General features: G+C 48.7%; 5 protein-coding genes across 5 annotated transcripts; 1 reads left to right on the top strand and 4 right to left on the bottom strand.

The window, feature by feature from the left end:
• Window positions 1–1,205: 1,205 nt before the first annotated feature.
• On the top strand, window positions 1,206–2,153 carry TGAM01_v202363 (citrinin biosynthesis oxidoreductase CtnB; the record flags this gene model as incomplete). The annotated part of the gene is made up of 1 exon (XM_018804938.1): window positions 1,206–2,153. One exon carries the CDS (start codon window positions 1,206–1,208, stop codon window positions 2,151–2,153), a length of 948 nt encoding a protein of 315 aa, XP_018661929.1.
• A 376-nt stretch (window positions 2,154–2,529) lies between these two features.
• Window positions 2,530–3,741, bottom strand: TGAM01_v202362 (hypothetical protein; the record flags this gene model as incomplete). Its single annotated transcript, XM_018804939.1, has 3 exons — window positions 2,530–2,702; window positions 2,881–3,573; window positions 3,696–3,741. 3 exons carry the CDS (start codon window positions 3,739–3,741, stop codon window positions 2,530–2,532), a joined length of 912 nt encoding a protein of 303 aa, XP_018661930.1.
• A 446-nt stretch (window positions 3,742–4,187) lies between these two features.
• TGAM01_v202361 (hypothetical protein) lies at window positions 4,188–5,660 on the bottom strand (the record flags this gene model as incomplete). The annotated part of the gene is made up of 1 exon (XM_018804940.1): window positions 4,188–5,660. One exon carries the CDS (start codon window positions 5,658–5,660, stop codon window positions 4,188–4,190), a length of 1,473 nt encoding a protein of 490 aa, XP_018661931.1.
• Window positions 5,661–6,255: 595 nt separating this feature from the next.
• TGAM01_v202360 (hypothetical protein) lies at window positions 6,256–7,683 on the bottom strand (the record flags this gene model as incomplete). Its single annotated transcript, XM_018804941.2, has 1 exon — window positions 6,256–7,683. The coding sequence occupies one exon, from the start codon at window positions 7,681–7,683 to the stop codon at window positions 6,256–6,258; it is 1,428 nt and encodes a 475-aa protein (XP_018661932.2).
• Window positions 7,684–8,075: 392 nt separating this feature from the next.
• Window positions 8,076–9,104, bottom strand: TGAM01_v202359 (zinc-binding dehydrogenase; the record flags this gene model as incomplete). Its single annotated transcript, XM_018804942.1, has 1 exon — window positions 8,076–9,104. The coding sequence occupies one exon, from the start codon at window positions 9,102–9,104 to the stop codon at window positions 8,076–8,078; it is 1,029 nt and encodes a 342-aa protein (XP_018661933.1).
• Window positions 9,105–13,827: the final 4,723 nt, after the last annotated feature.

The raw sequence follows: 13,827 nt of genomic DNA, 5'->3' as shown, positions 1-13,827 counted from the left end.
TCTTTTTGATTATAAATCGTTAACAGGAGTGCTCAATCTTTTCTGATATCGTTCATGCCTAAGACACAGAACAGATAGCGCGGCAATCCTAGCCACATTCTGGCCACTTACTGTATCTAAGATCTTCTTTTTGTCATCCCACCTTTTTCACGCCCACTATCTATACCCACATTGTAGCTACAGTATGTATCAGCATTATCGAAGGCCCATGTAACCCTACATAATCACATTCATCAGCCGATTGGATCCCTCCCATAGCTATCCAGGCGATAAACTTCCAACAGCTGTAGTGCATGCGGGAAGATATGAAATGCTTGTGCAGATCAATCTGTGTCATCTTGCCGCTACTAGTGCTTACTATGAAGCCGGAATATTCCTTGTATGCGGACATCATATACGAGCCATAGCAGCCTAGTCACAATGTTACGAAAAATAAATCTTTTATCCGCGTCCAGGGTACGATAATATCCGAAAGGATTACAGCAAAAGCGCCCTGAAGTGGAAGGATTAGAATCCTAGACAACTATGCTGAAGTGAAGGGATTAGGTTAGACTAGAATGTGACGTCGGTCTACCCGGGGTAAATACATAACTAACTACCGGGGAGATAAGAGTCTCGTTGCGCCCGAATCAAGTTATCAAATGAAAAGCAAGCATCGTATAGATCCTCGTGGATTTCGAGATTGGCCGGAAGCCGTTTTCAGTAATATTCAGTACCCTGCATTCAGATCCTTTCGGACCGAGCCGGGGGCCCTTTGATTGCACGGCCACCTGTCGCTTTACCAGTGCGGCCTAGCGTTTGATGATAAGCCCCAAAGAGAGATTCCTAAACACCAAGTTTCAAGATTGAAGAGCGAGATACCGGTAGTAAACCTGACGTATTGCGGCTTTTTCCCAGTATCGCGGTTTCTCAATAGAGCCTTGCGAAATGTAAGCTGACTCTGAGCCAGAGAGGCTTATCATGTTGGGTAGAAGGCCAGGACCCCCCATGGTCTTATCACGAGTTAATCATTGAAAGTATCCCGAGGTTATCATTTTTTTTGGGCGGCTGTGCTGTTTCACGGGTTTCTATATGAATTGTCTTGAGAAGTGCTCAGAAGTGCCTCACCGCAATGGTACTTTGAGGCATTAATCCAAGCAAGAGTTTATCTGAGAAGAAACCAACCAATAGACTGAGGACAACAGCCACCATCCAGATTCAGAAAAATGCCGTCCTCATCACCATACCCGGCTCTCGCCACCACCTCATCTGCCGACAATGGAGCCTCAGATAGCCTGGATTTACCCAGAATCCTTTGCCTCCACGGCGGCGGCACCAACGCACGGATATTCGCAGCTCAGTGCAGAGTGTTGCGAGCAGCTTTGTCCTCAACCTTCAGATTCGTCTTCGCGGAAGCACCGTTCCCATCTCGGCCGGGACCTGATGTTGTCTCCGTCTACGGCACATGGGGTCCCTTCAAGAGCTGGCTACGCCTCCAAGACGGCGACGCACCCGGCCTAGATAGCGTAGACATTGTCGAAGCCGTCGACACTAGCCTTGCCGATGCAATGATCAGCGACGATGCCCTTGGCGCCACGGGCGAGTGGGTCGGCCTGCTCGGCTTCAGCCAGGGAGCCAAGATGGCCGCCAGCCTCCTCCTCCGGCAGCAAGCTCGAGCCACCTTCAGCCGGCACTCCAGAATTTCCACGTTCCGTTTTGCCGTCCTGTTCGCCGGCAGAGCGCCCCTGGTTGCTTTGGACAATAGCCTGCAGTTAGTGGGAGAGTACCTGGCAGATGCGGTTCAAATAAGCAGTTCAGCGTGGCGCCCCCCCGCCAAGGATCTGGGACGTGCCACCAGCAAGGATAGCCACGCCACTGTCAGCCCCAGTGGACGCTACTGGGATCGGGATGTCGTCGGTAAGCTCGCCGTGATTGAGGACGACGACCATCTGCTGCGGCTACCCACAATACATGTCCATGGTCTGAGTGACCCGGGGCTGCTGCTGCACCAGGATCTGCTGGGGCACTTTTGCACGGAAGAGAGCGCAACTGTCGTCGAGTGGGGAGGGGCTCATAGGATGCCGATCAAAACTGCCGATGTTCGAAAAGTTGTCACTGAGATATGCCGAGTAGCAGCAGAAAGTGGTGCCATTGGAGAATACGACGTTTTATAACATACCTGGATTTACGTCTAGTGCTTATGTCTGAGGGTATCTACCACTTGGTAAAAAAGCAGGGGGTAAAATAGAAACATAGATAAAAGTTTTAACACGTGTATAAATAGCTCATCAATTGAACTCTATCTTTAAATCATTATTAATTTCAGCCTAGTTTTGATAAGGAAGATTCCGTCTTGTTGACATGTGTGTTGATCAGCTGCATAGCAACTAAGGCTTGCCTAATTGGGCCTGTTGCCTGATTAGGCAGTCCAGAATACTAGGTACATGTATACTTCTCGTTTGCTAGCAAGCTAACAGTGTTCAAACTATCTTACATTCAGCCAGTGTGATAAACTTTTGCTGCTGCAGAACTACTTGGCTTTTTGGCTAATTAGAAATCAAACTTGATTTTTAATTTATCTCCATCCACAATATCCGCCTTCTTCGCCATCAGCTCTGGCAAATCCCAAGTGCAGTTAATGTACCGTCCACCGAGCCAAGGGCGATGCTCCGCGGTAAGATAGACAAGCGAATGAGCGCTCAGATTGGGGCTATCAGTGTAAACTAGGAAGATAAAATCATTGTCGGTCAGAAAATGAATTACAGCCAATACACAGTATTCGATGTCAAGAAGAAAGTTTTACATCTCTTAATAGGCAAAAAGGGTATTTGATGATTGTCGTAGAGTCAATTTGCGGGATGAAAGAGTACACAAGGCATAACATAAGTAGGGACCACTCACTAGATTTATGAAAGTCGTCTAGCTCTCCCGGTCCCATAATCTCGGTTGGAACGTTTCCGGGATGTATGGAAAATACCGTCACACCACTTTCCGAATACTCTCGGTTTAGCAATTGTGATAGACGTACTAAGCCCAGCTTCGACGTCTGATACGCGCTGAGCATAGGGTTGACCAAATGAGCCCCAACGCTGGCAACATTAATCATGTAGGAATGATCCGCCTCGAGGAGCAGCGGCAACATCGCTCTCGCCACAAGGTAAGGGCCGCGCAAATTAACTTCCAAGACATTCCACCACTGCTGTGGGTTAGAGTCAGCAACTTTACCAAAGTTGCCTAGCACGCCCGCATTGTTGATAACGACATCGAGGCGGCCAACCTGCTTCCTGATAACTTCTGCTGCCGCCACCACAGTGGCCTCGTCTCTAACATCAAGGTGAAGTGCCTGGAAATGAGGAGCTGGGCGTCCGTGGGCAAGAGCTGTTGCCAGTGCTTCATCAGCCAGCACGGTCATGTCACCGCGGGCAGCAGCAAAGATGAATGAAGCGCCTGCCGCAGCGAACCCCAACACTATGGCTTTGCCCAAGCCACGAGATCCGCCAGACACAAACACGGCTTTGCTAGAAAAATCGAAATTAGAAGGATCGATGCTCTCATAGGAGTCGCAATGAACAGTGCCGGTCACATCGTAGTCGCCTACAAAATTTCCGTATCGAGTTAGAGAATACCACATTACCCACGGCATCAAGTACTACATATTCAAAAGTCTACAAATATTGTGGAAATTCTGTTAGCGTTTCAGGCATTAATTCACATACCGGGACCTTCCAGAATATTTCCTGGTGTGCCTCTCGGTGGTGGCATTTTCTCTGCGTATTGAGGTAGAAGAAGCGAAAGTTTTAGTTGACGTATTAAGCAGTACGAAGTTATTGCTGGTTAGACTGGCTGAGTAGCAACAACAGCTGTAACGATCTCAGGGGGGAAAGAGTGCCTTTAAGCTATATCTCTTACATTCTGACTCTTCCATTTCCTCTTTTATTTAGTGACTTTTTATTTTCCGAATCCTGACTCTGCCTTTGAAAACCTAGTGTAACCTCGCTATATACATACTGCAGCTTATGTGGCCAGGCCCAGGATCCCATGCACTGCCAAAGACATACTTGTAGTAGGTACTGATGCACCAATGCTAGAAGTAATAATTGCTAGCAACTTTGATGTAATACCTTTACAGTTTAGCTTGCTATGTTACGACTAACACATCTTTGTGATATCTTGAATAGGCAGCTCCTTACTAGTATCTCGGCTGATACTTATTCCATCTTCTGGGAAGACTGATCTACAAGAACTTTCTTGATCTGCGTGAGAAGTCCCTGTATCGTATGTGACTCGTAAAAAGCCTCATTATAAACAAGATTCAGCTCCAAACGATCCCTGAATATCCATACGAAGCAGTACGTATGGCGTGTTAACGTCTCTACTCCAACGCTGACACGAAGCACTTCAAGTCCACGTGTATCCTCGATGTCATCCTCATATCCCTGCCTCCCCTGCTTCTCTAGTCCCGGACCGGGGTTACGGTGGATAGGGTCCACCAAAACCGCTGCATCTCCAACGCTGGAGATATCGATGCCACTAGGCAACACCCCACCCCCAGTAGTGGATGAAGGCTGAGGTGGATTCCGTAGGCGCTCTAATACAAGATTGGCATACGCCCTGCGAGCAAGAAGGAATTCCTTCGACAGCGAGGAAGCGTATTCCCTTTCAAACACGGCCGCATACTCGCCCCACGGCCGCCCCTCCTCCACAGCGACAAACCACCCAGAAGTGTAGAGTGCTGCAAAAGAGGCCGGGGTGCCGCTCACCTCTGACACCGCTTCTCGCAAACTCCTCCTGATGGTACTTGTGTATCGTCGGCTGTGGGCTTCCCCTGCGACGGCCTGGGTGTCTCCGGATGACGCTGCTTTAAAAGCAACTGCCGCAATGGATGCATGAAGTGCTGCCTCAAAGCTAAGACCCCGGGCTTTGCATCCCAAGATGATGGCCTCCGTCTCCGCACGCGATAGGCGAATCGTCTCACCTCGCGTTCCCCGGGCTTTGGTGGTTGCACCGCCAAGATATGGAAGCCCGACGGCGCCTAGGGCCAGTGCCGTGGTGGCAAAACATCGCCTGGCTTCCGTCACAACCGCTGCGGGCGCTGGAGAGGGAGGGACCAGGAGGGCCTCTTCAACGCTCACGGGCAGTCGGGAGACTTCTTCCCCCCATGTCAGGCTGCCAGGGTCTTTAGTGTCATTGTGTTTGACAGCCAACTGCAGAAAGTCATTTATGAGCTGCAGAGCACCGTATCCATCGGTGCGCCAGTGAGCTGTGTGTAGGATGACGGTGTCGTGGCCTTCAAGGTAATGCATCGTTGCCTGTGGGGTTGGAGAAAGCCTGGCGATGACATCCCCTGCGGCGGTTTTGCCATCGTCTTTGACAAGCATAAACGTCTCGCTGGCCCACTTCTGAAGGGCTTGCCTGTCTGGAACAACATATTCAAGCAACTCGCCATTGAAAACGGTAGCAATACCTGGATGTTGGAATCGCAAAGACATCCATGCGTGCCTAAGTCTCGTAACAATATCCGTCTCTTGCAGGGACCCTAACAGTTTGAAAGAGGCCTGAGAGGTTACAGACCAATGTTCTCTCTCCAAAGCCTTCCCAGTATCGCCCATCAATTTGATCATCAGCTCATTTTCTCCAGCTCGCCGTTGGAAGTGGCCTTTAGAAATTGCCGCCCAAGCCATTGCTTGATAATTGGTGCAGGGTCAGAAACGGATAACAAGAGACAAACAGGAAAGAACACAGATCTCAATGAGATGGTGTGTTTCCAATAGTGAAGTTTGTCCGACATAAGAAAAGGCCGGGTTAAAATAAGTCTATGGACGGCTTATCAGATATCCGTACTGGCTTAGACAATACCTACAACAGCCGGGATATTGGACAAAGTAACCTTGAGTGTGTTTCTTCTTATTAGGTATAATACAGCGCGATTGCATTAAAACATAGCACTATATTATTATGCTACTGTACATGTATAGCATTAACCTGCAATTTGGCTTACATCCAAGCACTTCTTCTAGTTGTAGAGAGCGGTGAGTCAACCTTTTTGAAACCTTGTAAGCCAGGATGTAATCTAGGCCCATGAAATGGGATCGACCAACTGAGTACTGCAACTGCCTCAACCTTATTTTTATTGGGCCGACTAAGGCTATCTGCTACGCGCACACGGAGGGTGTGTATCATAGGTAACGGTTACATTGAAGTGGGAACATGTACGCGTAGCGATTTATGAACGGCAAATTGCCAAGAAACGCCGCAATAGGCAGGTACCGAATGTACCTAGCGGAGAATTACAATGTCCAACTTCAAGCCCATGTTTCCTTCGAGAACAGTGACAATCTTGCGCAAAACATCTACGGCCCTCTCCTCCTCGTAGTAGGCTTCGTTGTAGTTGATCGACAACGAGAGCTGTCCCTTGAAAGTCCATGGGTATAAGATCATTTGGCGAGTTACAAGGCTGACTCCGAACTGAAACCCAGCTATGTGAACCACCACCTCTCCGCCAGGGCCAGCGTACTTTCCTCGCAGATGCTTATCAATGACACCCAAGCTGCTCAGCGTTATGCCACTGGGTAGCTTGGTATTCGTGGCTTGGTTGGCCACAGTTGGGGCCTTTGCAAACAATTTCTGCCCATGGTACAAATACCTCAGCCGAAGCGTCTTCACCAACATGTCGCTGTACCAATTCTTGTAGTAGTGCGTCAGTTCGGAAGCCCTCTCCATGAAATTGCTCTCCCTCCGTACCACAGGAGTAAGCCCAGTAACGTAGGTTGCACAGGCATGTGTTCTCCCGTTGTAGGGTTGAGGCAAGTAGTCGCGGAGGTTTGCGGATAGAACAGTAGAATAATCCTTGATTACATCTTCCGGAAGAGCTAGAGAAAATGCTGTCTCAGAAAGCGCCGCATGAAGAGCAGCCGTCACGCTTACGCCACGAGCTTTGCAGGCGGCGACAAGGGCTTTTGTTGATGCCTGAGAAAGGGTGAGAGCCTGCCTGTAGGAGTCCATTGGTGCGGTTTCCGCAGATCCCTTGTAAGGGAGGCCGATACCCTGCACAGCAACTCGATGGTGAGTCTCCATAGCATCACGAACATAACGATCCATGTCTGGAGAGCATTTGGCGGGCTCAAGAGACCCGCAGGCGTCTTCCAGACTAGGGGACAGATTCTTCCACTCGTTCTCCAAGTCGAATGATGAGTCAATATGCGAGGGCTGGTACATGGCGACGATTTCGAAGAGCCGGTCGAGTAGCATGCAAGTCCCGAGGCCGTCGATGCGCCAGTGAGAGGACAAGAACAGTACCTTGGAAGACTTGGGGAAATAGTACAGTCTTGGTAAATCATATGGGCCAGCTGCGGCTCGAATGATGCTTTCCGGGCTCTGATAGTGTTCTACGATGAACGTCTTGCACGCCCAGTCGTCGACGTCTTGCATGCTCTGCGGAGCCATATAAACCTTGCCAGAGCCTTCCGGGACAACGCTGAGAGCGGGAAACTCAAATCTCAGCCGTTTCCAAGAGGTTTCAAGAGCTGTTGGCAAATCAAAATCGGCAAACCCCTCTTTTAAGCGAACTTCGCATTGACAATAGAGACGCCATTGCTCCCTTCCGGATGCCTGAAAGGCCATCGACATATCGCGGTAGACCTTTTCAGCTCCTTCTAGTTCTTTACGCCATAGGCCGGGTGTGACTTCAGTCCAAGACGGGAACATGTTTGATTGAGGCTCGAGAGACAAGCTGAGTGGTGGGGTCGTGCGTTGTTGAAGAAAGGTCACGAAGATTGATCTGGGGACCGTTTCGGAAAGCCAGAGAATAGAGGCCGTCTTTAAAGCAGTGCAGGCCACTACGTCAACTCTTGCCGGTGTCAGAATAGTCTTACCATCCCTCTCACGTATATGAGCTAGGCAAAATCCAGGCATTTCGGACAAAACCGGATACATGTGGTTACTGTTTATATATAATAGTCTCCGAGGGTTTCAACATGCACTCGTACAGATCTATGTCACGATACTCGTATATTTATAGTTGATAGTGAAGATTGATATCAAGATTGTAGCGCCAAGCTCAAATTGAAAATCTATTTAGATATTCATAGAGTCAGTAGTTAGAGCGACACGACAAGCTTACGAGCAGAGTTACCTGCTTTAGCAAGGTCACAAGCTTCTTGAATAGCCTCCAATCCCTTGCCTACAACATGCGCTTCGGGTTGGCACACGAAAGTTCCTGCAGCCAATGCTTTGCCCAAGAACTGGGCGTATATGGCAGGGCCAATCTCATTGTTTCGCAGATCACCACCAAAGATGAACTTGGACTCAATTCCTGCGGGAAGAGTCTCCGTAATTGGATTGGCCGCGGAGACAAACTTGCTGCCCGATACCTTTGAGATAACTTCCGCAGTCTGAGCCAGGGAGCCGTTGGCAACAGAAAGTGCGCCGGCAGACGTCTTGCCGTCGAAGGCCGCGATGAGTTGAGGGACGACATCTGCGTCGTGATAGTCAAAGACCTGGCTGGCGCCAAGCTTCTTGAGCAGATCAAAGTTTTTGGTGGATGCAACGGCAATGACATCGTAGCCCGAGGCTCGGGCGAGCTGCACAGCCATGCAGGCGACGCTCGAAGCACCGCCCCAGACCAGCAGAGTCTTACCAGTGGAGGGAGCCGCAGGCTCAGTAGGGAGCCCCAAGGCAAGGTGGTTCTTCTGGTAGAGACCGCAGGCAGCGGTGGAGATGCCAAGAGGCAGCACGCTGGCGGCCTCGTAGGAGATGGAGTCAGGGATCGGGGCGGCCATGAAGTCGGGCACGACGGAGTACAGTTGAAAGGCACCTTCAGAGGCCTTGTTGTTCATCAGGTTGATGGCATGGGCAACAACGCGGTCGCCGGGCTTGAACCTGGTCACGCCAGGGCCTACCTCGACAACTTCGCCGGCCATGTCGTTGCCCAGCACCTGGGGGTAGGTGATCCAGTTGAAGAGATCCGGGCCCATGGCCTGAAGAGCCCAGTCCACGATGTTGATGGCCACAGCTCCATTCTTGATGACAATCTCAGAAGCAACAGGAGCTGTATACGGGGCCTCCTTGACCTCGAACTTGGGTGCCTTGGGAGCGGTTTGCCAAGCGGCGATATTGCTGGGAGCCATGGTTGCGAGAAGTGGGCGAGTGAGACGAGTGAGACGAGTGTGGTCTGTTAGACTGCGGCTCTTTGGGATCCTGCGGGAACATAGCCGAGATAGACCTATCTACATATATTCACGGCTCTCATGATTCAAAGACTACGCGGGGATAAAAAAAAAAAGAGGATTCCCTGGCGATACGGCTCGGACGTCTGGTATCTCCAGATGGGGCAGTTCTTGTGCCATTGCCAAAAGCACATGGGGATGGGGTATTCCTTCAATACTACATCATTGATATGCTCTGAATGCGACGCTGCCATTCCTTTGACGCACTGCGACCTTCATTTGCCTATCAGAGTAGGTGTCCTACGTGTACGAGGCTGAGGTGCTTCATGCCCTCCCCAGCACTTGGTACAATACGAGCACTCTACTATAGGTATTTGCAGGGCTGCATGTCAGGCACTGACGGTGTATCTATGCATAGCAATCGTAACATCAAATCGGCGATGTTACATGGAGTGCCCTTGTTGGTTGCCAAGCCAAGCCCCCAACAAGTGCGTGTACATTCCGTTTGCTAAGCCAAACTGAGGCATATTCTATGCCCGAGAGCCGTAGGTGATCACGATCCCGATGCGACAGGGGCTGTATTGCCACACCTACAGCAGGTACATGTACTCTACGTGTTGATAATGAATAGGCTATGGACCAGGGAAGGGAAATATCCTTGACCAAGAGCAAATGAAATAAAGCAGTGGACTAATCTAGGAGTTGGTCTACCCAAGTAATCTTCTTAAACAGAGGCCGTTTTATAAAGAAATGTTCATTAAGTTTAATTTTCTATCAAATACGTGGTTCTACAATATGTATTTTGCTGTGCGTTTTATTCTATTCGTCCAATAGTAGTGTTTTTCTATCTGGTCTTGAGGAGAGTAAATCTCATTTAGTAGACAGCTCTAGGTTATCTTGTGTGTAAGTTCGTTTTCTCCTTTCCCCTCATTATGCATTGCAGCGGCGCGAGGGTGACAGGGGTTGTATTGCCACAACTAGATAATGAGATAAGGCTTCAGAAAAGGGAAGACAAATACTGTATGCCTAATGGGATGTAGGCTCGACCAAGGGGGTGGGCTCTACCGTGAGTACGTGTATAACCCTGTAAATACCCGCAGGCTGCGGGCCGCAGCCAACATCGAGTTGTTTAGCTTCCTAGACTGGACTCTAGCTGCGGACCTCGTAGAGAAACAGATAGCGTTTGTTACTTGTTGATAACAATTTTCTACATCGTTGCCAACAAATACGTGATTGCTTACCAAGATCCACAGCTAAAGCCGAGTTGGCGTGTTTAAACTGCAACTCGACTCTGGCTGCAGGCCTCGTACTGTAGGACCCTAGGCATTCAAACTCGCCTTTCCTATCCCAAAATAATACATGTATATGTCATTCAAAGAGGTAGGTACTTTGTGCCATTAAGTAGGGATTTTACGAGGAAACATGGCACCTAGTAGTATTTAGCTTTTGCTCCTAGTATTCACCTGTATTGTATTTTGGCACTAGCATCTGCTTATTATTAGTCTTTGTTCTACTGCCATTCCTTCAATTGCATTTTGATCAAGGAATTATATCGGAACCATGAGCACGATAACATCTATCAGCAAGAGGCAGAGTCAAGCATGCCAGGAATGCCAGCGGCGCAAGCTACGATGCGACGGTAAACAGCCGCAATGTTCCACCTGCAAGAATGCCGGCATAGAATGCAACATCGACCGTAACCGTGCACGCCGTGGCCCCAAGAAGGGCTATATCACCGCTTTGCAGAACAAGATCGGTATGTCTCGCGTACTGTGCTCGGTCCAACAATGAAGAAGCCGCCAGTAAATGACTCCGGCTCTCAACCAAAGAAGATTGTCATGAACTGGCGCTGTAATACTCTTGACGTTGCCTTTCATTGAGACTAATAGCACCAGAAACACTTGAACATCGTCTTCGGGAACAAGAACAGCACCATCCTGGGTGGTCGGAAAGTCTAGAGTATGGCGACGGAACGCTCCATACCATGACATCACATCCAGCTGTGACTCTTGACGGTCTGGACGACTCTGGACTACATAAAGATCTTCTAACAATGCAATCAACTCCTCTAGCATCGGAGCTGGACACATCTCTCAGCACCTATTCTGGTATCAACATGGCATCAACGTCAATGACCCTTCCATCAGATCACACACCCGCGATATCCATATCGGAATGCGGTAGGAGTTGCAGCCTACAAATCACTGATCTTATGCAAGACGAGCTGTATGAAACCCCAAATCTCTCCTTGGCGGTGATTATGTAGTTGCTAGGTCCACTAACTTCAGGAAAAAGAGACCAGTTATACTTTGACAGAATACATGTCGCCGTTCCCATACTGCACCAACGCAGGTATCTTTCATGGTCAAGGCTCTCTGAAAAGACGAGGTCGCGAACCTGCCTTCAACATGCCGTCTGGGCAGCAGCATCGCTCGTTTCAGCACACTTTCATCACCTGCAGCACACATTCTACCCAGAAGTAAAGAGGCTTCTTGCTACTACAGCCCCGATAAAGATCCCTGGCGGGCAGGATCTTGCAGTTGATGTTGAACTAGTCCAAGCGTGGGTCTTGATAACCACTTTCGAGTTCATCAGGATGGAACACTATGAGGCATGTCTCAGTGCGGCTCACACATTCCGGCTTGCACAGTTAATGGGATTGCATAAAGTTGACGTTCTAGATAATCTGCCTTCTATAAACGAAAGAGACTTTATTACGATAGAAGAAAGACGCCGAGTGTTCTGGATGGCTTTTACGCTTGAAGTTCTTCTTAGCATGCACAGCAATCTACCTCTGGTAGTAAATGAGCACATGGTAAGCTAGCGATGCTCCTAGAACGTTTGCCCATACCTTTATGTAACCCATTACATCCAAGCTTCATTCTAAATTTAGATTTTAGATTACAACCCGTCTACCCGTACCAGACCACGAGTTTCAGAATGGTCAACTGACCGAGACCGGCTTTCTTCACGACTTACTCACCAAGCGGAGCGAGACGGTAAAATCGCCATTTAACGAATGCATAATGCTTACAGCCCTGTGCGCGCGGGCATCTTTTCATTCACCGAGAAGCAATAATCATCTTCAATCCGTTCATCAAGATGGTGACCACGTTGAGCGGCAGAAATGGCTGTGCAATACCCTGAGTCTGCGCCTACAGACTCTGGAAGAGGACTACCCTAGTCAAAAGAACTCATCCGACCTGTCATTGCTATTTTCCAACCTCTTGGCTCAAGCATCAATCATCTATCTTTGCAGTGAGGCTCAATCATTAGCTTGGCAATGTGGGAGCCCGAGCTCTGAGAATCCCCTGGAAAACGAACGTCAGCAACTGGCGATTGGTGCTGCACAGCGTATTGTAGAACTTTCCCATTCACTCATAGACTTTCCCGTCAGCAAGGTAAAGAATGATCACTGCCTCTTCTGAATTGCAAAACGGTTGTATACTGACGTTTAAGCCCAGATTCACCCTTTTACGCCGATTCCCTTATGTCTCACTGTCAGATTTCTATGCACAAACAGGGCGAATCCTATGGCTGCCGATCTTCTACAGGGTTTATTGGACATACTACGCCGATTGACCAGTGTCAGTAACGCACAGCAAAGTTACATAAATATTCTAGATAAAGCAGAGTTGGATTTGTTTCGCGGATTAACCAGTGTCAATAACGCGCAAAGTCATATAAATCCTCTACATACACACTAAAACTTTACTATATAATATCCAAGTTGAAGAATAAACTGTAAAAGAGGTGATATTCCTAAAAAGAAATTTTTTAAGTTTCCAGTTGTGTCAATTCGTTTCTGTTAGGCAACTATAAAAACTGTAGTTTGGAAATAAGGACCCAGTAACTTAGTAGGAGTGTAAAAATCCAACGTCAACTTAACAAGGGGGGAGGTGTGCCTCCAGCAAATCATTACAATCGTAATCCTAGTACGGCTAATCTATAGATCCGAAGTTTGAGCAGGGCCGCTAAACAATTATCCGTAGTGGAGAGGTGCAGAGATGCTAGCCTTGTCTCGGTGAAAGTAGCAAAGTCGACGTCAGATCTGAGCGCCTTAAGCTACCTGCATTTCCCAAATGCAGCAAGCCTTTTTCTTCTTTCAATAATACCAGATGCAACCTAGCAAGCTCCTGGCTACTACTACGTGTGTGTTTATGCAATTATCAGACGATGAAGCTAAGGTAACTAGTAAGCGGGCTGCGGCTAACATATGAAATGGATCCTGTAGGAGCCATAGGGTTTAGACGCTTAAGGGTTGCATAACACCACATCTAGCCCATTGCTGATGGGATTTACTTGCCGATCCTTATGGTCAATACGTATGCTTTATCAGGCACGCCCTAGTATGTCCCTGTCGCCCGTCTTTTGCACCTGGGCGGATACCGTACGGGTATGCCAGTAGTGGTCATAAACCTGTACTGCACTAGGAGCAATAAGCCTGGCTTATACGAGAACATGTCGCGTACTAGGCAAGGGTCCGTCTACTGATACGCAAAGAGCTACAGCCCAACCAGCGCGGATTGTCGGCATATCTATACAATCGGGTGTATAACTAGTCAGCTTGACTAGGTAGGCGATGGCGAGGCTCACATTCCTTCGCAAGTAGTATAAGTTCCTTGTTTAGGCATATAGACTATTCTATAATAGGAAACATGAACCCAGATATCTGGGATCTCGT

This window comes from Trichoderma gamsii, assembly GCF_001481775.2.
Source record: "Trichoderma gamsii strain T6085 chromosome Unknown Scaffold_6.2, whole genome shotgun sequence".
Taxonomy (NCBI): domain Eukaryota; kingdom Fungi; phylum Ascomycota; class Sordariomycetes; order Hypocreales; family Hypocreaceae; genus Trichoderma; species Trichoderma gamsii.
The sequence above is the reverse complement of the archived record's forward strand: the minus strand, read 5'-3'. Positions and strand labels throughout refer to the sequence as shown.